This window comes from Danio rerio, chromosome 24 (assembly GCF_052040795.2).
Source record: "Danio rerio strain M-AB ecotype USA chromosome 24, GRCz13ab, whole genome shotgun sequence".
NCBI lineage: Eukaryota > Metazoa > Chordata > Actinopteri > Cypriniformes > Danionidae > Danio > Danio rerio.
In genome coordinates, this window is record NC_141044.1 from 2,383,426 (window position 1) to 2,405,276 (window position 21,851).

Here is a 21,851-nt window from a genome sequence, read left to right on the forward strand (position 1 = left end):
TTAACATATTTTTCTATTTTTATTTTTATTTATTCCACCCAAACTAAAAGAAATTGTACTTTCTCCAGGAAAAAAAGTAAATACTGTGAAAAATACTTTGTTAAACATCACTTTGAAAAATAATTATTTAAAATAATTAAAATTCCACACTCATTTTAGTCTTCAACTGTACATAAACTGTATGATTTTGACCAAACTGTTAGTAGAAAGAAGCCGTGGCACCTACTGGGAGTAGAGTTTCCATCAGGTAACTTAGACGATTGTGTGACTCTAGGCTGCAGACTTCAGTTCCAGTCCTCATCAAACTCCTTTATAGGTTCCAAGTAATCCAGAAGACTTTTAGATTAGGTTGATTATTAGTGTTTGTATCAAAGATCTACTGATATCCTAGAGTTCAGCTCCAAACGCCTGCATGGAAGTGTGTGTGTTGAGTCTGAAGGTCTGGATCATCTCCTCCAGGTGTGTTTAATCATGATTAAAGCTCAACTCTGCAGGACTCTCCTCAAGCAGAAGAACTCAACTATTATTCTACATTTCTGTGTGATTTAGCTACTAAATATGTGTGATTGTTATTCTATGCATTCCCTGCTCTTTAGATTTACTTTGTGTTCACAGCTGCATTTAATATGTTTGAAGATTTTTTTGGTAACCCCCATGAAAACAGTAAATATTGCAGTTTTTTAAACCATACTATAGTAAAGTGTATTAAATTGTATAGCATCTATAACTCTTTGTTATGAATGCTGCAGTAGTGAGCTTCTAAATGTTTACACTAGAGTAAACTGTGGTGAATTGTAATATATACACCCTTTCTATTGATCATTTTGAGGGATGTAAACAAAAACAATGGTCCTAACATATTTCTTGTTTCAAAATTTTTAATTTCTGTAGGATCCGAGAATATAAAAGGAACCACATATTGATAAATAGCATTATGACAGCTGTTTTACCATTAAGTTATGATTGAATTGCCTCTTGTTAGTTATTAAATAGTTTAATAACAAGCTGGAAATGTTCATGGAACAATGACATAAACACATTGAAATGATCTATGGCTAGTTATTGGGTCACCTGTTTATATAACTGTAGTGATTGTGTTACCACTATAAAGTTACCAAGACATATTAATTCAAGTACTTTACTATTGTATGGTTCAGAAACACTGTAGTATTTACCATAGTATTTTCGCCACATCTGCTTTTTAAGGCATGTGAATATGCAACAAGCACCGAATCATTTCATTACTATTACAGTGTTACTCTGACACCAATGCTTTTGTTTGTTTGAACACATGGCGTCTCATAATAGATGGAAATATTGTAGGTTCACCAGTTTTGCCAGTAAACAATCTAAAACACAATGTGATTGGCTGATTGTCCGTCAGTCTCAAGGTCTGGTGTTCTGTCGATTTGTCCTACCTCATCAGATTGCCCTACCTCCCATTTTAAAAGTAGGTAGAACATATCGCTGACACAATATTAGATTTTGCTACCAGTGTAATTTTTTTTGTGATATGAAGCTGTAATATCGCCCAAACCCCAACCTCAGAACTATTCAAATACAGTGTTGGTAGCATAATCACTGGCCATATGCATGATCAAAATATGAAGAGCATCAATGCAACATTTCAAAATACTCCACTAAACAATAAGGAGAAAACATGATCAAAACCAAACAAACAGTTCTAAATGGGTGGGAAATGAAGTGCAAATCAATGCAAAGTACACATAAGAAGCAACTTACTGTCTGTAGTTCACACGAGAAGGCTGAAATGGCTTAAAATGCGACATCTTGATACACAAGTTCATACCATCATCTAGTCCAGTAGGTCTTAAACTTTTTTCATCAAGTACCACCTCAGAAAAACAATCGTCTCTCAAAGTACCACCATAATGAGCAGTATTGGAATACAGTAGCAGTAGTGTGCCCGGTAAAGCAGCTACAGCTCTAAACAGTTCAAAAACGAGGCAGATTCATTCCTCGTATGAAGAATATTATTGTCAGCCACTTTAAACATTATAAATAGTTTGAACATTAACCCTGTACTGTGCTTATATGTAAAAAATTATCAACATTTAAAATTAAAAATGTGCTTTTAAAGTTAAAAATGATAGGTTACTGTTCTTAAAAAAAGTTAAAAAAAAAAAAAAACTTCTGTACTTAAATGTAAAGTATTAACATATAGTAGCCCATTTATTAATGTTTATCAATTATCTATGTCATCATATTCATATTTAAATCATTTGTGAAACATTGTATATGACATATTTGATTCGTCCGCGTACCACTAGAACAGGAGTGGGCGACTCTGTCCTGGGGGGCCGGTATTTGCAGACTTTTGCTCCAACACTAATCAAACACACCTGAACATGCTAATCATTATATATATATATATATATATATATATATATATATATATATATATATATATATATATATATATATATATATATATATATATATATATATATAAGCAGGTTTGTTTGATTGGAGTTGGAGCTAAACTGTGCAGGACCGAGTTTGCCCACCCATGGACTAGAAGAAAGCCCACATACCACTAGTAGACTAATCTAGTCCAATTGACAACAAGTAGTACAGTAAGTGCACAAAACATTCATTTTCCTTCAGCTTAGTCACTTAATTATCAGGGAGCGCCACAGCGGAATAACCCGACAACTATTCCAGCATATGTTTTACACAGCGGATGCCCTTCCAGCTGCAACCCAGTACTGGGAAACATCCATACACTCTCTCACATACACACTGTGGCCTTTTTAGTTTAACCAATTGACCTATAGCGCATGTGTTGGGACTGTGGGGGAAACCGGACACCGGGAGTTAACCCACACCAACACAGGGAGAACATGCAAACTATACAGAAATGCCCACTGACCCAGCCTGAACTCGAACCAGTGACCGTCTTGCTGTATAGTGACAGTGCTAACCACTGAGCCACCATGCTACCCACATTTATTCATTAATTGAATTCATTAAGTGAGGGTAAAATAAGCTCCAGTATATAAATGCTTTGACAAGTTGGCTAGTTTTTTAGGAGAGTGTGTGTCCTACAGGTGGTTTCTCAAGCCCACTCACCTGTGTGGAGCACACTCTGAATTGCACAATGTTTCCCCACAAATCTTTCATTTATTTTCCTTCTTAGTCTCTATTTTAGAGGTTGCCACAGCAGAATGATTCCGAAGTGTTTTACGCAGCCGCAACCCAGTACTGGGAAACACCTATACAGCCATGTGTTTGGACTGTGGAGGAGCAAACCCAGCCACCACGGAAATACCACCTGACCCAGCCAGGACTTGAACCAGCGACCTTCTTGCTGTGAGGCGACAGTGCTAACCACTGAGCCACCATGCCACCCTTCCCCAGAAGTATGAAAGAAATGACTTACCTTTCCAGATGCACTTAGCATTAGTTTTGAGTCCACATTTTGGGCCTTCACTACCTGGCGAAAATATTATCTCTCAGAGGGAAAACAATACCGCTCCGCATTTCTTTAATATATCTTTATTGCTTGAATAGTTTTGATACAGAACAGCTTACATTTCTGATTCTGAAGCACTCATTCAAAGAACAAGAGTAGTGTACCAAAAATGTCCCGGTGATTCTGGTTCCATTCAAGTCCAGTAGACTTATTTTTGGGGATGTAGCAGCGACACAATGCTCCCTTTTATTGCATCGGTCAAACAGTGAGGTCTCCGTTAATCTGCATTTTTTACAAAGACGCAGGGAGGATTTTTTTTTAAAAAGAAAAAGGGAGAACAAGTCTTGTAGAAAACCCATGAGTGGAATGTGGATCTTGATAACTCCACCCTGTTCGTTTGAATTCACAGTCAAGTGCTTAATAAAAGTAGTGATTGACGATTCGACATATTCAGAAATCAAAGGTGAAGGATTATGCAAAGGTAAATGATGATTTAAGAAAGCCATTTGTATGAACCCTGAGAGTGAGAGAGCGGCAGATGGGGCGAAAACAGAAAATGAAATCATTTATAACTGAACAACATGCAAAAACAACTACCCTACAGATTCACCCAAAGCACAATAACAGTAAATTTCACAGTTTTATATGCAAAAGAATATATAAATGAAAACAACTTGTATATCTCTCTGTCAAACTGAAATAATCATAATAATTATAATAAAGATAACAGACCACGCATACTAAAAACAAATGCATACAAAGTTCTACATAAAGCTTTCGGATCGAAGTGATTATGATCATCGAAGACCCAGATCAACGCTGGGAAGCTAATTATTGAATTCGAATCATGTTTTCTGCAGCATAATCGTGTTAATACATGGCTTCTCCACATTTACTTCTTCACCCCACACTGGGTCATAATAAATACATTAAAAACAGTCACTGTGAGCATTCGTCGCATTTCCGTGCACAATCAACCAACACCTAACACAGTCACTAACCCGGGAGAAGGCATCGGGAGAAGCAAACGTCCTGGAAACACCCAGACATGAGAAAGCGATTGCATTCGAGTTCATCCAATACTACAAGTCGAGATGTTAGATCTTCACCACTAGGGGGCGCACACAACCAACCTCACATTCAATCCAATGAGGCCAATTCAAAATCATCAGGCTCAATATTCCTCATAGACGGATTTCAGGAGACTAACATTTGAAGATTTCAAACCGCCTCCATGGCCTGGTTTCACGTACAGGGTTTCTTTACAACACAAGTATATAAAACTGAGAGATCCAATGCTACAAAAGAGTGTGTGATTGACATGTGTGCAGGATTGACTCATCCTGGCAGGAGGCAGCAGGGCGACAGGGTTCAAGTACACCATCAAGTCTATAGTACACCAGCCTGGCAGAACACAAGAAATCTGCTCAAAGCTCAGAGGAAAAGGTAAGGCTTAGATAAAAAGATGTTTTTTTGGAAGACTGTAAACCTGGACAGGTGCGTCAAGTACATCATTATAAATCATGTGCTGCCTTTAGTTCCTTATTAGGGATTTATTGTCGAGGTTTTAAAGGGATAGTGCACCTAGAAAGTAAAATTCTGTCATCATTTACTCATCCTTGTTTGAAAGTTTCCTGTATTTTTTTTTTTGGATGTTGGAAACCTGTAACCATTGACTTCCATAGTACGACAAACAAAAAGTCAGCTTTGCTTCAAAATTAACATCTTGGAAAGGTTTGCAACCACTTGAGGAGGACTAAAGGATGATTAAATTTTTCTTTTTGGGTGAACTACCCCTTAAAGCAGGGGTCATCAAACTTGTTCCTGGAGGGCCGGTGTCCTGCTGATTTTAGCTCCAACCCTAAACAAACACACCTGAACCAGCTAATAAAGGTCTTACTATGTACACTTGAAACACCCAGACAGGTGTATTGATGCAAGATGGAGCTAAACACTGCAGGGTTACCGGCCCTCCAGGACCAGGATTGGTGACCCCTGCCTTAAAGTATCCAAAACCGAGCTTTAGGGACAGATTCACAAGCCCTTAAGTTAAAAACATGGCCATCTCTCATTTAAAAATCCTCCTTTCATGCCAAAAAAGGTACACTAATGCTAAGGACAGCTTTTATGGAGGCAAACATTGCCCATATATTGTATGTGATAGCTGTTGAACACCTTTTTTCCAAGGATGACCCTCAAAATCTTTGCTTGAAACCAAACAAAGTTTCCTGTGCATGGCACAGCACCTAGAACAGCATATTATTGCAGTAAAACAATGACTCTGGACCCTCTGTCATTGAATGGAATTAAGCCACGGGCAAACTGAAGGAGGACGAGCCAAAAAGTAGCCCCTATGGTGAACAAGTTGCGTATTCCAGTTATGCACTCGGCTGTGAGCCTCTCAGTAGAAAGAAGTCCTCCAGTTGATCTCAGATTTTCACCGTTGCTGTACTGTACAATGCGTTCATTTGTTCATATATTGCTTGAAGTAGTTCTCTCAGGATTCCACACACACAAAAGATCATTGTAAAATACTATAAAAATCAACTTTAGATCAAGATAAATGCTGATAAAGATATAGCAAAAACAAAGAAAGTAGAAAGGCACTTGGAAACAGTCATTGCTTTTTTTTTTCTCAATGCAATGTACTAGGTTTTGTTATATGGCACTGTGTCTTTTCTGCAGCACAATGCTTACACTATGAAAGAGTCACTCTTCACTCCACTCCAAGAAGCGGTGGCTCGGAGGTGGGCAAAATGTGCTCAGTAGTGGGCTTGGTATGGATCTCCAGTAAACCTTGGATGAATCCCGGCTCTGATGTGGCTGGAGAATCCTCTGCTGGAGTTTCTTTGGGTGTTTCTGCTGCAGGTTCTGTCTCAGAGCTCAGATTATACTCTTCTGGGTCCGCGGCTGCTCCCTTGTTCACATACGAGGTTGGTTCCCCCTTCACAGTGTCTGTCATTTCACTTTCGTTCTCAGAGGGCGGGTTTGTGCTGGTGGGTGTGCATTCGCTTTCGCTGGCCGAACGTCCGCTGAAGCCCTCCTCATCCGCTCCCCCTGCAGCTCCACATGTGGAACCATCACTATCCACGCCACGCAGCTTCTGGTGGATTCGCTGATGTCGAACCAAACTGTGCTTGAGGGTGAAGGTGCGCTCGCATGTCTGGCACTTGTACGGCCTCTCACCTGGTAGAAACAAGCCATCAAAACTTTGAGGTTTCAATCAGAAACAAAAGTTTATCAATCAAGAGCTGCTCATATTAAAGACGTTAGTTCACTCAAAAATTAAATTTCTGTTAATAAATATTCAACCTTATGTCAATCCAATTGCCTGAGACATTTGTTCATCTTCAGCACACAAATGAAGATATTTTAGATTCCAAGAGCTCTCTTATTCTTCATAGAAAGCAACGATACCAAGATTTGACAAAGTTGGACAAAATATTGTCTAAAGCACAGGTGTCAAAATGAGTTCCTGGAGGGCCGCAGCTTTGCACAACTTAGTTCCAACCCTAATTGAACACACCTGATCAAACTAATTTAGTCCTTCAGGCTTGTTTGGAACCTACAGGTAAGTGTATTGGGGCATGGTTGGATCTAAACTGTGCAGGGCTGCAGCCCTCCAGAAAATGAGTTTGACAACCCTTGTCTAAAGAGTACATGCGTCTTCAGTGGTTCGACTGTAGACATACAAAGCTCCAAGAACACTTTTGTGCACCAAAAAAGAAACTAAAACCATTGTCAAAATAGTCAACGTGACTTCAGGGGTTCAACTGTAGACATATGAAGCTCTAAGAACATTTTTGTGCGCCAAAACCATTGATAAACAGTCAATGTGACTTCAGTGGTTCAACTGTAGACATACAAAGCTCCAAGAACACATTTGTGCACCAAAAGAGAACCAAAAATATTGTCAAAACAGTCAATAAGACTTCAGTGGTTTGACTGTTAACACATGAAGCTCCAAGAACACTTTTGCACACAAAAAAATAACCCAAAATATAGTCAAAACAGTCAACGTGTCTTCAGTGGTTCAACTGTAGACATACGACGCTTCAAGAACCCTTTTGTGCACCAAAAACGAACCAAAAATATTGTCAAAACAGTCAGTGTGTCTTCAGTGGTTCGACTGTTGACACACAAAGCTCCAAGAACACTTTTGCACACCAAAAAGGAACCAAAAATATTATTAAAACAGCCAATGTAGTTCAACTACAGACATACGAAGCTCCAAGAACATTTTTGTGCACCTAAAAGGAGCCAAAAATATTGTCGAAACAGTCATTGTGTCTTCGGTGGTTCAAGAACTTCAAGAACCCTTTTGTGCACAGAAAGACTTCTGTGACTATAACTTTGTTGACCTAAATCTTCTCTTGTACCAGGTAAGAGTGTGTGTTTACTATAGGCAGTATGGTGTATTGGCATTAGAGTCAGCAGTGTGGCACCAAGTATTACAGTATACTTGATTAGTATACATTGTAATGTCCGTAGTAAACTCGCACAATGATCAGGGGTAAAACTTTGCATTGAAGCCTTGTACGCTAGAATAGACTTTTATTTATTAATTATTATGGCTTATAAGATTATATTTAACCATTTAGCAGACGCTTTTGTCTAAAGCGATCTACAAATGAGTGCTATGATGCTTTGTAGTGATTTAATTAAGTTATTATTATATGTTTGTTTAAAGCTGTGCACATTCTCCTGTCAAATTGTTTTCATGGATTATAGGATTCTGTGGGAAATGGCGTATGCTTATTTTCACCCGTTTTGTGCCTATTTTTATAAAAGAGGTGCCTGATGATGAAGACAAAGGCATGATTTTACAGTTTTTTATGGTGCACAAAACAGTTATTGGTGCTTCACGCGATTACAATTAAACCACTGAAGTCATATGAAACGTTTTGACAGTATTTTTGTATCCTTTAATAGAGATCTCTCAGCACCCGAGCTCTCAGATTTAATCTAAAATATCTCGATTTGTATTCAGAAAAAGAACAAACTTCTTTTTGGTAATTGGAAGGACATGAGGTTGAGTAATTAATAACGTAATCTTCATTTTTTTGGATGAAGTAATCCTTTAAAGTTCTCATGAATGATTTACCAATCTATGCCTCTTTTCAGTTTTGTCTTTACCTGTGTGCGAGCGCATATGTCTAGTCAGGTCCTGAAGGCTCCAGAAGCGTTTGTTGCATATACTGCACACCTTTTTCCTTTTGTCCGGTTTGCTACCAGGTTCTCTCCCAGCACTCTTTGGTTCAGTTGCAGGTTCCTCTTCATCACTTCTCTCCTCTTTATCCTCATCAGGCCCGCTTTCCACCACGCTGCCATTTCCTTCTGTTTCAGCTTTACCCTTCCTTACGCTCTCCACTTCTTCTTCTGTAACCTCTTTCTTTTCACAAGGCACAATGGGATCATCTGATTTTGTGAGGTTTTGTCCATTAGTAACACCAGCGTCTTGTGTCATGTCCAGCTGATGAGCTTTCTCATGTCTGGTGAGGGTTTTAACGTAGCGGAAACTCTTCTTGCATATTTTGCAGGTTAATTTAGACTCCTCGTGAGCTTTTGCTTTGTCAGATATTTCTTCATCTGCTACGGGGGAGGACTGTGGCTGCTCCTTCTCAGTAATATTGACGTCCTTTGCTTTGGAGACAAAGGTCAAGTCAAGGGTCTTATTGCTATTTAAATGGTCATCCTCTATTTCAGTGTCATTATGCTTTAAAGACTCGAGGGATGTTTTGTCATCCTCTTTTTGAGGAAGAGGCTCTACCACGGCTGCCTCTGTAGGTTTAGCTGGTGATGGTTTCTCAGCATCAGATGCTACAGACTTCTCAGGGTCTGAACTTGTTAGATCCATTGCCTCACCCATAGGAAGCTCTGCCTCAGATGTGCTATCTGAAACAAACATTGACACATAAGGTTCTGTTTAACAAATGTCCGAGGTTGAAAGGATACTTGATCTGAATGTAACAGAATTGATCATAGTTGAGTAAAAATTGGAGCGCAGTGAATAAGAGAGTACCACAAATAATTTGTTTGCATTACAATTTGCTCAAATAACAACAGAAAACCTCCATAGAAGTGTTATTATGCCTTTTAGGAAAGGAATAAAGCTGTTTAGCTTACATAAAAAAAAAACAATTTAAACATTAAAAACTAGGGGTGTAACGATACACTCACGATACGATGTGTATCACGATATAATGTTCATGATTCGATATGTATCACGATATTTGGAATAAAAATTGAAAATTAAACTGAAATGCAAATTTTACCAAGTAAACTATTTTTTATGTATTTCTTTTGTTTCAACTTGTTAAACTGAACCTTCTTTAAGAAAATAAATTAAACAGGCCTGTCTCTGGAAAATAAAACTATTTAAAAACTTCTAAAAAATATTATTGAAATGACAGAGACAAAATTAAGGAACAATTTAAGTGAAGGTGCAAAAAAAAAAAGCTTTCTCTTCAATTGAATTTAACAGTAAGAGCTTAAGGCTTTGCTTGGTCACTTGCGTTTTTTGTGTGTGCAAAAAAAAATCCACATTTCCAGGTATTTAATTCATATTTAATTAAATTCATTTAGAGATATCTCTAATTACAATTGTGACTAGTCAAAACTCATTTAGAGATATCTGCAAATATTTTTCAATGGAAGTCAATGGAGGAATATGACTAGTCATAATATATTTGCAGATATCTCCAATCTGAATTCGTACTAGTACAATTGTAATTGCAGATATCTCTAATTGTCATTCTGACAAGTCGAATTATAATTATGACTAGTCAAAATATAATTAGAGATATCTCAAAATATATTCATGGATAGTCAGAACAAAGGTTTAAAATGCTAAAACGGCTTGCCATACGCTCGCGTCTATCAAAGTCCGCCCGCTGTAGTAACAGCTCACGGTCAGCTCACGTCATGTGTGATTTTGCGGCGGGAACATTATATGAAGACAGAATGATATTTTAGGGTGAATTGTACCTTATAAATACAGTATGTGGTTCTTTCAACACCATTAGGAGGTATCCCTGTCGCTGTGCAAAGTATGTAAATCACTGTGAAGGCTTTAAAATTTAGGATGTTTGACCCAGTATGAGTGTCAAAAAGCAGACGAGTCCAAAGCAATGACTGTACAACCGAAATGTTGCCAGACGTCTGATTTTGAGAGGATGGGCCATCCTCTATTTCAACTCCACTCATCTTGGTCTGCTAACATTACTGCTGCTGCAATCTGAACTCACGTGCGACAGCAGGTGGAACGTAGCTCACGTGCAAACAGCTCAACTAATAAGAGAAAACGGACGTCATATCGTAATCAAATCATCATAACGCCACGGTGCATATTAAGATATTTTTGCATCGCAATAAATCGTACAACGATAAATCGTGACACCCCTTTTAAAAACTATAGGGGATTAAGAAGTTGATGACGATTAAACACATCATTACAATCATGTGAAAGGGGTCTATTATAAAAGCAACTTTCTGTTTATGAATTAACTTTGATACCTGCGCTCTCTGGCGAGCCATCCTCTGCATCCTTAGGTTTGGGTATTACACCATTGCGTCTAAGCACTCTGTTGGAAATGCCATGCTTGCGCAAAAGATGTCTTTCACAGTTGGATTTGGTTGAGAAGAAGGCATCACATTGGGGGCAAGGATATGGCTTCTGACCTGTTTAATGAATTCAACATAATAACAAAACTAAACAAAAGGGGCAGCACACAGGGTCTACATCAATAATGTACACATTGTACTTATGTTATCGCACAAAACAAAAATTACCTGTGTGTGTTAGCATGTGGCGCTGAAGCGAGCTGGCCCATGGGAAAACTCTGGGACAAAATGGGCAAATCATCTTCTGCACAGAATTTGAGTACGCATTTTTCTTCCCTTTAGGCTGTTGAACAGTCTGCTGGACTGGCAAGTGTTTCTCATCTTTCATCTCTTTCTCGTCACCAGCACCTGGCTGCTGCCTGCTTTTTCTTGCCAACTCAATTGTGTTGGTCTGAAGATAGGCGCTGAACTTGTTAGCATCAGTGTTTGCCAACATCCTTTCAACACTAGCAAACTCCCCACTAGACTCCAAGTCAATACTCAGGTCTGGAGCATTCATCACGGTTTTCTCTTTTGCTAAGCCGTTGGAAGGCCTTTTCCTAGTCCTCTTTTTGGAGATCTCTACCGAAAGCTCCTCTTTTAGGGTCTCTGGTGATTCCTGCTTGGCAGGTGTATCAGAATCAGTCTTAAGACTATTAGTGTTGTCACGTTTTAGAAGGTCAGGGGCACCGGACACAGAGGAGATGATCTGAGCAATGGATGCTAGGGGTGGAAGCTCCTTCACACCAGCAGAGGAAGGTTTAGGAAGCAGGGGTTTTAGACGCAAGGGTCTTCCTGCAGCGCTAGTGCTACCAGTAAGAGACGTCAAAGCTACAGGAACTTGGTAGCACCCAAGCGGTTGGCACTTGTCATCAATGGACTTATCAGCCTGAAGTGCCTTTGCAAGAATGCTAACAGATGAAGGTTCTTTCTTAACCGCTCTTGGTAAAGCAGCCTCGATGTCTTGTTTAAGCTTCTTCATAGGATTCTTAGGAATAGAGAGGTCAATGGGCTCCATGGAAGTGTCAAAAGAGACAGGTTCAATTTTGATCGCAGGCGATCCACTTACACTTCCAGCATTGTTGTTGTTGGCCCCTCGACTTTTGTTAGAAAAGTCAAGTGGTTGATCCATATCTACGCTATATTCTACAGCGTAGAAGCTAAGGTCCTCCACCTTGATGGGCTGCACCACGTTGTTAGTAGGAACGCCATTGAGAGGAGATGGGCTTGGGCTATTTTGGGATGATGGAGCTAGAAGAGTGATTATGTGGTCTTCAATATCCTGCTCTTGGACCTCTGGATGTTGCTTCAGAAGATGATGGATGCAGTTACGTTTGGCCAGGAAGGCTGCTCCACAACGCTTGCACTCAAATGGCTTTCGCTGGCAGCCATTGTGTGTGCGCAGGTGAATCTGCAGGGCCCGAAAGGTCTTTAGGTCTTCACCACAGAAGCGGCAGGTAGTTTCACTGGTCCCAGCCTGCTCTACGACATCTGATGTTGACGTGGACGAGGTAACATACTTAATGTTTTTCTCAATCTCCTTGCGACTGCTTTTCATGTGCTTTTTGCGAAGGTGACGCTCACAGTTAGCCTTGACTGTAAACGGGTAAAGGCAGAGCCGGCAGACGTAGGGTCGCTCACCACTGTGTGTTCTCAAATGACGGATCAGTGTTGCCTTGTCTGGTGCAACATAATCACATATATTACATTGGTGGGGAAGGACGCCCAAATGATAACGCATGTGTGCCTGGAGCACACCTGAGAATGCAAAGACCTGGTCACAAAATCGACAGGGGTATGAGCCTTTTTGAGATGTTCCCTTTTTTCCAGTGGTCTCTTCTAATTTGCTATTCTCCTGCTTGATATGTCTTTCATCCATGTCCATCGGAGTATGTGCATCTCCCATGCACTCCGCCTCCATTTGAATCCTCTCTGCAGAAGCCTGGTTACTGGCAGAAGAGGACGAGGAAGATGAAGAGTTCTCCCTAGCCACCTTGATGGGATGGCTGGCAGGGGGTGGAAGGCTAGGGCTGATGCAGCCCAGTGAAGCTTGTTGGGTGTTCAATAGAGGCGGTGGAGTTGAAGCTACCATGCTGGTTCTGGGGGCCACCAATGGTTTTGGCTTGAGTGGAGGCATCTGCTTGTAGCCTGACTGTCCAGTACTACATGGGGCCTTTGATAAAGGTGGAAGAGCAATCTGGTTTGGAGCAGCAGAAGCTACTTTGAGTATTTGCTGTATATCTGCAAGTTCTGTGCTGGTATCACCACAAACAGGCTTCACCACCATACCACCATCTGGCTGCACCAGAAAGCCAGTCTGGAATGGCTGAAGGGACAGTAGTTTGAGAGCCTCTTGGTGGGACAAACCATGAAGAGTCGTAGGGTCTACAAGAGATAGGTTGACACTTCCAACAAGACCAGGCTCTTGAGGTACGGTGGACTGATTCGGCTCTACGTGAATAACCCGGATACTATCTAGCTTAGCCTGCAGGGCATCCTCTTCAGAAGGGGCAGGCTTGACCTGAGAGATGTGCTGCAAGCCCAGAAAGTCCATGAAGCTGCTTTTGTCATTGGGAAGCTCGTCTTTCTCAACTAAGGGTGAAGTTGTTTCTTGGGTGCCACTGGACTCCTCATGTGAGGCTTTGTGTAAGTCCAGAGCTGAGCTAAGAGGGAATGCCTTATCGCACGAGTCGCATACAAAACGATGGAATTTGCCAGTACACCGACGAAGGTTGGTTTCACACCAAATCTGTGGGCAAAAGAAAAAAATGAAACTCAACGCTCAAATATTACAGACAAAATAAAGAAACATGACAAGCTGCACATAAAGTAGAGAAAAGCTGACAGTTGATGTTACCTGGGCAATACGAGGGAACTTGAGGCATGAAAAGTCAATGAAAGCCAGATCATTAAAGCCGAGAGGGATGGATGGATTGTTCTGAATGAAGGGTCGTCCACTGGGGTCTGTGGGTAGCTGCTTATGGGTAGCTGCATTGTGGCGAAGCAAACTTCGAGGTGTCCGGAAGGAGACGCAGCATAGATCACATCTAGCAATAAGAAGAGTAATGCAAGGTTAGAATTTCAAGATGTACTACATGCAGGGCTCGAAATTGCGACCATTTTGGTCACATATGCGGTCGAAATTGTATCTATGCAACCTCAAAATATATTTGGGAGCATATCTGCGAGTGCTTAAAATTGTTGTGTGCGACCAATTTTTACTGCAAAATGTTCACCACATGCGCGGATTCGGGAGACATTCACGCAGAATGCATCTCCAAGCTCTTTATCTGCACTTGAAACGGGAAACGCAACACTCAGGAATGGTTTAAAACAGTTGTCATGTCAACTTGCTGCAGTAAACAAAGCCAATCCGTAATGCTTGCCCCGCCTTCACGCTCTTCTTATTGGCCCACTGCTCTAGCACTGAACGCGAATGATTGGTTAATAACAGCTGTCAATCACTCAGACAGCGCCTTCTTGCTTGGGATGACAGAGAGAGCTGCTACCGCGAAAAACTAAAGCGCTGAAGATGAGAATGAAGATAACGCTGACAGATTTAGTTTTAGAAACCATGGCATCTACAGTTATAAATAAATGGCACATCTTACTAGTGACCATGTGCTGAATGTTAATCCACCATCTACACTTTTCCAAGAGTGGATAAAAGACTTCCATTGGCTTCAAGTCCGCCTTGAATAGGCTGTGGGATGGAATTTTCAGGTAATTGTTTGCTACATCTAGCACGAGAGCTTCTGTTTAATCCTTCATATAATCGCCAGATGCTGTCCGCCGTGCAAGGGGCAGGTATATGTCAAATTCAACACCACATACACCCTCACAAACAGGCTTACACTGAGTAAACTAATATCGCTAACGTTACTAATGAAAAGACCAGTATTGCTATTAACATGACGTATGCATATAATAAGGTACAGTATATGTCAAAAGCATCAGTGCAATATCAGACAGCACTTGAGAGAACAGCACAGTTATACCGTTAACAGATTCATTCAAGCAGTGCGGTCAGGGCCGATGAGCGCTCCGTGTATCTTTTAGTCACTCAGTTATGTTATAAAATGTATTTTCTTGTCAGAACGGGATTTTGTTGAGACATATTTTTCTTACGCTTGCATATATAGATTTTTTTTGCTTGTTAGTTTGATTACTGTTGAATTCAAATGCAATAAATAAGTTTGTATAAAACGTGTAGCGTTGCTCATAATTGGTGGGTGCGACAAAATTTTGGCTGATGCGCCTACATTTTTAAAGTTAGGAGCACCGGTGCTACCAAGCAAAAAGGTTAATTTCGAGCCCTGACATGCATGTCATATATGTCATTATAAACTATTACTATTATGAATTAAAACTGTTGTCACTTCTAAAAATCTTTTTAAAATAAAATGGCCATTTTACAGTGTGCCTCAGCAAAACATGCTTTCCGGATATCTGGAATTTCCCAAGTAAATTAACTTTCAAAGTCAATAATAATCACACCTCAGTCTATAATGGTTCTCTTTCTGTGTGTATTGGGTGCTGCTAAAGACAACTGGTTAATGTCTGTGACACTGCATTGGTCTTGTCACATGCCCTGCCCCTGATCATGGTGACTTTGTGTCCGTAGGGACTCTAAGCTGCTTTTATCTCAACAGACATACACAATGCAATGCAAGCCAGAGCATAGCACAGCAGTAAATCCACCTGAGACACTTCCGATTGGTTTATACATTTTGTAGGATTTGCATGAGAAAGCCACGATATTTTAAACAGAGTAGAACATTTTAGCTTGCCTGTTACAAAGAGTGACCTATAATTATGCAAAGCACAAGCCTTTCCCTGTCCATGATGCAACTGTTTCTAAAGGCTTTTTGCAATGACTAAAAATGTGTCTCATCCAATCAAGTTTGACCCATTTGTTTTATTACAGCATGTCGTATATTCGGGAGTGTCCGTCTGTTTGGGTGTGATAGATAACACGTCTCTACCTTAAGAAGCATTCTAGTGTGTCAGTATGTGTGGTTATTTCAGTGCTTTTAGAACTGTTCAAAGTGGAACCCATTTCACAGCAGTCTAGATCCTCTTAACTAGCACTCTTAGCTCTTGTGATTACACAGGATTAGTGCTAAATTTGAAGCAGTTCCATACAACAATAATGCAGCTCTGAAACTGCTCTGCCAACTTCCTTTACCCACAGCCACGCCGTACAGCTATTCATTTAGCAGACGGGCAGGTCATTGGTTGGGTAACATTAGAAGGATAGTCTGCAGACTGACGTCTCCAAGGATACAGCAACCACCTCACACTCATGCATGCAGGCACACACTCTACAGAGATGTCTTACAGAATGCATCTTGCTCAAGTCTCCCCTCCTGTGTCTCATTAAATCCCCCCAGCAACACAACCTTTGGTCATCCCCCCTAAATGTTTCCTCCTTCCTCTATGAGCCACTCCCTAGCCCTAAGCCTGGGGGCCACATGCGGGGGGAAGGGAAGAATCTCTTAGGCCTCTCACCAGTGGGAGGGGGGAACGTCCACTGGATTACAGTCATTTAGCTATGCTCATTCTCAGCCAATAACATTTGAGCTTTTCATTTTCTTTGTTTTTTTAATGCGATAATAGTTTCCCAGCACAGTGCTGGGTTGCCGCTGGAAGGGCATGCGCTGTGTCAACCAGATGCCAGAATAGTTGGCGGTTCATCTCACTGATAAATCAGCGACTAATCTTGTTTCTTATCCCATACTATGGTACCTCACTCAAATTTATTTATTTAAGATGTATTTACTCTTTTAAATAACATTAGAGTGTTTTATTAAAGAAAAACAAAGCTGAACTCCAAAAGTCAAACCCATAAAACAGTATAAAAGATGTGTACCAATTTAAAATATGTAGAACATTATAAAAGATAAACCCCACTGAAACAAGATCCGCTTGGCGTAGTTAGCAAGCAAGAGGAACCCCTCAGTATTCGGATGTGTTAAATTATGACTGTACCAGCACAAAGCACATCACTATATATCCCAGCAACTGCAGGGATCCAGCCTAAAGCCCCAGCTACTGGCGTCCCCCTGCAATACAACTCTCACTCTGAACAAAGGGACAACATTCCTGTCTGAGCTTAATGGACAGCTATAATATACTGAACAGAAAAAAACGAGTAGGAAGGGCAAGAACGGTTCCATTATCAAACCCTAAACAGTGCTTTTGTTAGCAGGCCTGTCAGTTATGAACAAGCCTCAATACCCGAGACATGTCGCATGACTCAAGATGTGTTTATGTAACATACAGATAATCATTACTATTGGAAGTAACATGGAGATGATTTTAGGCTACATCAACAGGTGCAGGGATATTTCGCCTTCATTTACGAAATGAAAAATCTCTGTCAGTGCTTGGCACTGTTGCTTCACAGCAAGAAAGTTGCTGGTTCGAGTCCTGGCTGGGCCAGTTGGCATTTCTGTGTGGAGTTTGCATGTTAACCCAATGCTCAGCCCTCAACCTGGAGGACCAGGACATACTCTCATAGACTACGGACAATTTAGTTTATTCAATTGCCCTATAGTGCATGTGTTTGGACTGTGAAGGAAACCGGAGCACCCGGAGGAAACCAACGCCAACACAGGGAGAACATACAAACTCCACACAGAAATGCCAACTGGCTCAGCCTGGACTTGAAACAGTGACCTTCTTGCTGTGAGGCAACATCTCTACCGACTGCACCACCGTGTTGCCCCCAAATGCATGCATATATATGTATGTATGTGTATGTGTATGTATATATATATATATAATATATATAATATATATAATCTATTAATTGATGATCTATCATCTTATTATTTAAGATACAAATCAGAGCAAACTGACATGTTATTTTGACATTGACCCCCTCTAATTAATGTTTGATCCTTCCTGACCAATCTCCCCCCAAACCCCCCCTGTAATTTGCACCCTGTTTGTACCTTAATGTAGTGTCGGGATGGATTTCCATGTGGGTGTCGTAGTCATTTTTGCAGGTGAAGTTCTTGAAGCAGATCGAGCAGGTCAAGAGCTCGTCCTGTCCTTTGTTCGATCCCTGCTCATCTGCTCCACTGTCCTCCAGCACCTGCGGATCACAGGTCACCCATCATCTACTTTTAGCCAAATCTGGAAGTCCTAGAGAGCAGGTAAGACAGTGGAGCTACATTTACCTTTTTGCTGGACGGCTCCTCTGTCTTCTCGCAGTCTTCATCTTGACTTAGTTTGCGTTTGGCTGTGGAGGAACGCCGTCGCTTAGTTGGGGAGAGAGTCGGACTGTTGGGGATGGAGCTGGCAGAGTCCTTCTCATGGATCTTCATGTGTCTGAAAACAAACATAAGAGTGTGCTTTAAAACGGCTTTCTATAACTCGGATGTCACTATAAATGGCTGTTTCCATCCAAAGATGCGAATGAGACGCAAAACTGGAATAACGCATAAAATATTTGTCTTAAAGCACTTTTTCCCTTCCTTTTTTATTTTATGTTTATTTTTAACTCTCAATTGAGTACAATCGAACAATATTTCAAGGTGCATTTGGGTCTCATTATACGATCTTAAATCATATACAATTTCTATACATTATTGTTAGGTGTACTAATTATACATAATACATAATAATCAACTTTTTTAAATTGTAAAAAAAAAAAATAGCATAAAAGAACAGAAGAAAATATTAATAATAAAAATTAAGAGTTTTTACATGCAGGGTGAGAATGTGTGGTCTAATATAATTCCTTCCAGAATAATTTCAAATGACCACCTTCATTATACACATAATACATTGCAAATACATGCACATAATACACATATACTGCAAATATAGATGTATAACCACATATAGGAGTACACCCCTCACAAATCTCTCTTTTAAATTAACATTATCTATAGGATGCTTTACAATGTTATATTTGTGCATGTACATTACATTGGTCAGATCTGAGGCCAAATCTAGAGCTAATTTAATGAAATAATTTATAATAACGGTCCAAAAATTAGTAGCCCAAATTTATATATTAGGGAAAAATATTAAATATAAATGTTAAAAAGAGCAAAATTCAAGAGAAACAAAAAATACAAAAAAGAAAATGACAGAATTCTTGTGGTTTGCAATTTTATGTTTGCAATATTTCACCTGATTTTAAATGTCTTCTCTTTCTATTTATTTTTTATGATTTTAACTTTATTGATTTTTCTTATTTTAAATAATGCAGATGAATATCAAATACAGAGCATTAACAAAAAATGCAGAACAATACAACATAAATAAATACAATAAATTAATAACATCATATAAATTGCAAAAGTAAACCAAAACACACACAAGAAAAAGAAAAAAAGGAAAAAGGAAAAAAAAGAGAAATAAAAGAAAAAAAAGGGGGGGGGGTGAGGTGTTGCTAATATCATAACCTTAATTATTATTTTGTCTCGTAACATGTTTACTAACATTGTGGATCGCAGAAATTAGGAAATTTTCCCCATTTATCAAAATAAATTTCAGTTCTTCCATGTAAACTATAGGAGAGTTTTTCACAAGCTGCAACTCGTCCTAACTGAGATCTAGTTGGAGATTGGAGGACTTTATCTTTCTATTTCTAAATATGTTTGGTGAATAAAATGTTTAAATAAATATATCTTATTAATAAATCTGTTTTGTTCAAAATCTCTTGCTGTAGCTCTTTGAGTGTGATTGCTTTTTTACTAAACAACAACTTACTTTCTAGAGGCTTCTCTCTTTCAAATATCAACAGCATCCTGTATTTCTTTCCCGTATTCTTGACTATACGTACAGTGCATTCCCAAAATATATGCACTTTTTTATTTCAATGAGTCGGTGAGAATAAAATCGCCACTTCCTGATAAACTGGTCCCACAAAATTAGACGTATAAATGTAGTTTTGTGCATTGGGAGAAGCCCCTGTGGGCTTTTATCTTCTCTAACAAATGAGTTACGCCTCAGAAGACAAAACAAAATGCAATGAATGCAATGTAGTGGCTTTTGGAGGCTTGAGACGATCTTTGGGAGTGCAGATAGATGCTCAAGACAGTTCAGGAGGGAACAATAATAAAACTGAAGCCCTGTGATGACTTACTGACGGCTGAGGGGTTTTAGAAATAAGCAAAACAACATTTCAGATGCTTTACAATGTGATGGAAACACTGCAAAGTGCATTAATGCATCCCATCACACACATTTCAATAATCTTAAATCAAAATGACATGACTTTTCAATGAGCATGCCGGAATTTATTTGGTAAATGTGTTTTTTCTTGTCAAATAAAAGTCTGTCCTACTCAGCTGTGTGTGTAAACATATTTCCCTGCGCATTATCTAAATTCATGCACATATTGGCGTTTCCATAAACCATTTTAGCATACGATATTCATAGAAATAGCTGAATGTAAACATATCTATCGTTTCCATGTTACAAATCTGCCTGTGCTCGACAGTGTTAATGGTTGTAAAACAACTGCTTTGGACGGAGTTGAATCTTGAGGAGATTTCCAGATGGCTCCAACTTGGAGGATGGATGACTAGTGAATAACACTGCAGAAATTGAGGGTTGAGGAACCCCTTCTCATTCCATTGGGAGCCAACAGAAATGACTATAATGGGAAGATCCTAAATGAGCTGTAAACACTCCTGTAATTATCCCACAGCCTCTGTATGTGCATATGTGGAGCCCAAGATGGCGGGTGGAGATCAGCGGAAGAGAGTGGTAATGTTGCATGGAGAGGGCCAGAAGTTGATCTTGAGGAAACCAGTAAGAGTAGGAGAAGGAATTTGAGACCCAAAGTATTAGATTAGAGATGTAACGTAGTAAATCACAGTTATAGTGACCGAAATGATCTCAGTCATTCATTTTCCTTTGGCTTAGTCCCTTATTTATCAAGAGTCGCCACAGCAGAATGAACTGCCAACTCCAGCATATGTTTTACACAGCTGATGCCCTTCCAGCTGCAACCCAATAGTGGGAAAATGGTTTGTTCAAATAGGTTTTTCGAAAAATTTCAAAACAGCGAAAACATTTTCTTGTTGGAAAATGAGGTCATAGGGTGCTGAGCGGACTGAGCCAAGGATTCAGAGGAAAAGGGAATTTAGATTGTAGCCCATTCGGTTCAAAAGCTATAAAGATAAACATAAGTTTGGACAAGTGGTGGCGCTAGAGAGTTTGAGTTAGAGATTTCAGGGTTGCTGTGGTTCATGTTCTTTGTGCTAAATTATACAACTTTCCCACATTCAGTTATATCCTCCAGAGACCCAAAGACTTTTTTTTTCTTTTTTTCTGTGATTTCCTGCATCCTTTAGGTTAAAAAAATCTACAATTTAGAGTTTTTACATGTTGCTTTTATTTTTAATTTTACAGCATGTCCACTGCAGTGGACCACAGGACCCTTTTATTTCAAAACAACTGCCACTCAGACAACAAAACTGTACAGGGGATGGCTGTAAAGGGATATTAATCCAATATTAATGTAACAGAAACAAAACAAATGCCATTTTTTCCTTTTGTATTTAAATTCCTGAAACAGTTTAGTCTAAAAGAGAGCCAAAAAAAAAAAAAACATTTGAAATAATCAAAAACAATTTTAACAAAAAAGTGATTTAAAACTGATTGTCATTCTCTAATTGTCTGATTGTCAGACTCTAAATCAGAGTCTCCCTAAACTATTTTATAAAGAGTCCTCTCTGCTTCAGTTCTGCCTCCTACAACATGCAGTCATTAATTACATTAAGATGGTCCTGGTGTCCACTATAGTGGACATTTAAAAAAGATTGATATTTTGAAACACAATTTT

General features: G+C 39.5%; 2 protein-coding genes and 1 long non-coding RNA gene across 10 annotated transcripts in view; 1 reads left to right on the plus strand and 2 right to left on the minus strand.

The window, feature by feature from the left end:
- The window catches only part of cul2 (cullin 2), a 59,783-nt gene extending 59,341 nt beyond the window's left edge, over positions 1–442 (minus strand). Inside the window, exon 1 of the mRNA XM_087309017.1 lies at positions 227–442. Within this exon, the coding sequence (XP_087165143.1) occupies positions 227–301 (75 nt within the window). The 5' untranslated portion in view covers positions 302–442. The remainder of the gene's footprint in view (positions 1–226) is intronic.
- Positions 443–3,503: 3,061 nt separating this feature from the next.
- rreb1a (ras responsive element binding protein 1a) overlaps positions 3,504–21,851 on the minus strand; it is a 105,441-nt gene continuing 87,093 nt past the window's right edge. For 2 of the 8 annotated variants that reach the window (XR_015524671.1, XR_015524672.1), the window contains 8 exons: positions 18,226–18,376; positions 17,998–18,140; positions 13,896–14,085; positions 11,228–13,787; positions 10,952–11,116; positions 8,573–9,331; positions 5,417–6,622; positions 3,504–5,260 (listed from right to left, as the gene is read on the minus strand). Coding sequence is in view for 2 of the 8 variants with exons in the window: in XM_087309021.1 (XP_087165147.1) it covers positions 6,153–6,622; positions 8,573–9,331; positions 10,952–11,116; positions 11,228–13,787; positions 13,896–14,085; positions 17,998–18,140; positions 18,226–18,376 (4,438 nt within the window). In the remaining 6 variants the exon portion in view is untranslated. Of the gene's footprint in view, positions 6,825–8,435; positions 9,593–10,848; positions 11,117–11,227; positions 13,788–13,895; positions 14,086–17,997; positions 18,141–18,225; positions 18,377–21,851 lie in introns of all 8 variants that reach the window. The other 6 variants (XR_015524674.1, XR_015524675.1, XM_087309021.1 and 3 more) reach the window with 4 other exon arrangements.
- Positions 3,511–14,351, plus strand: LOC147837926 (uncharacterized). The gene is made up of 3 exons (XR_015524702.1): positions 3,511–7,372; positions 7,466–9,598; positions 10,854–14,351. It is a non-coding gene; the product is annotated as an uncharacterized LOC147837926 (long non-coding RNA).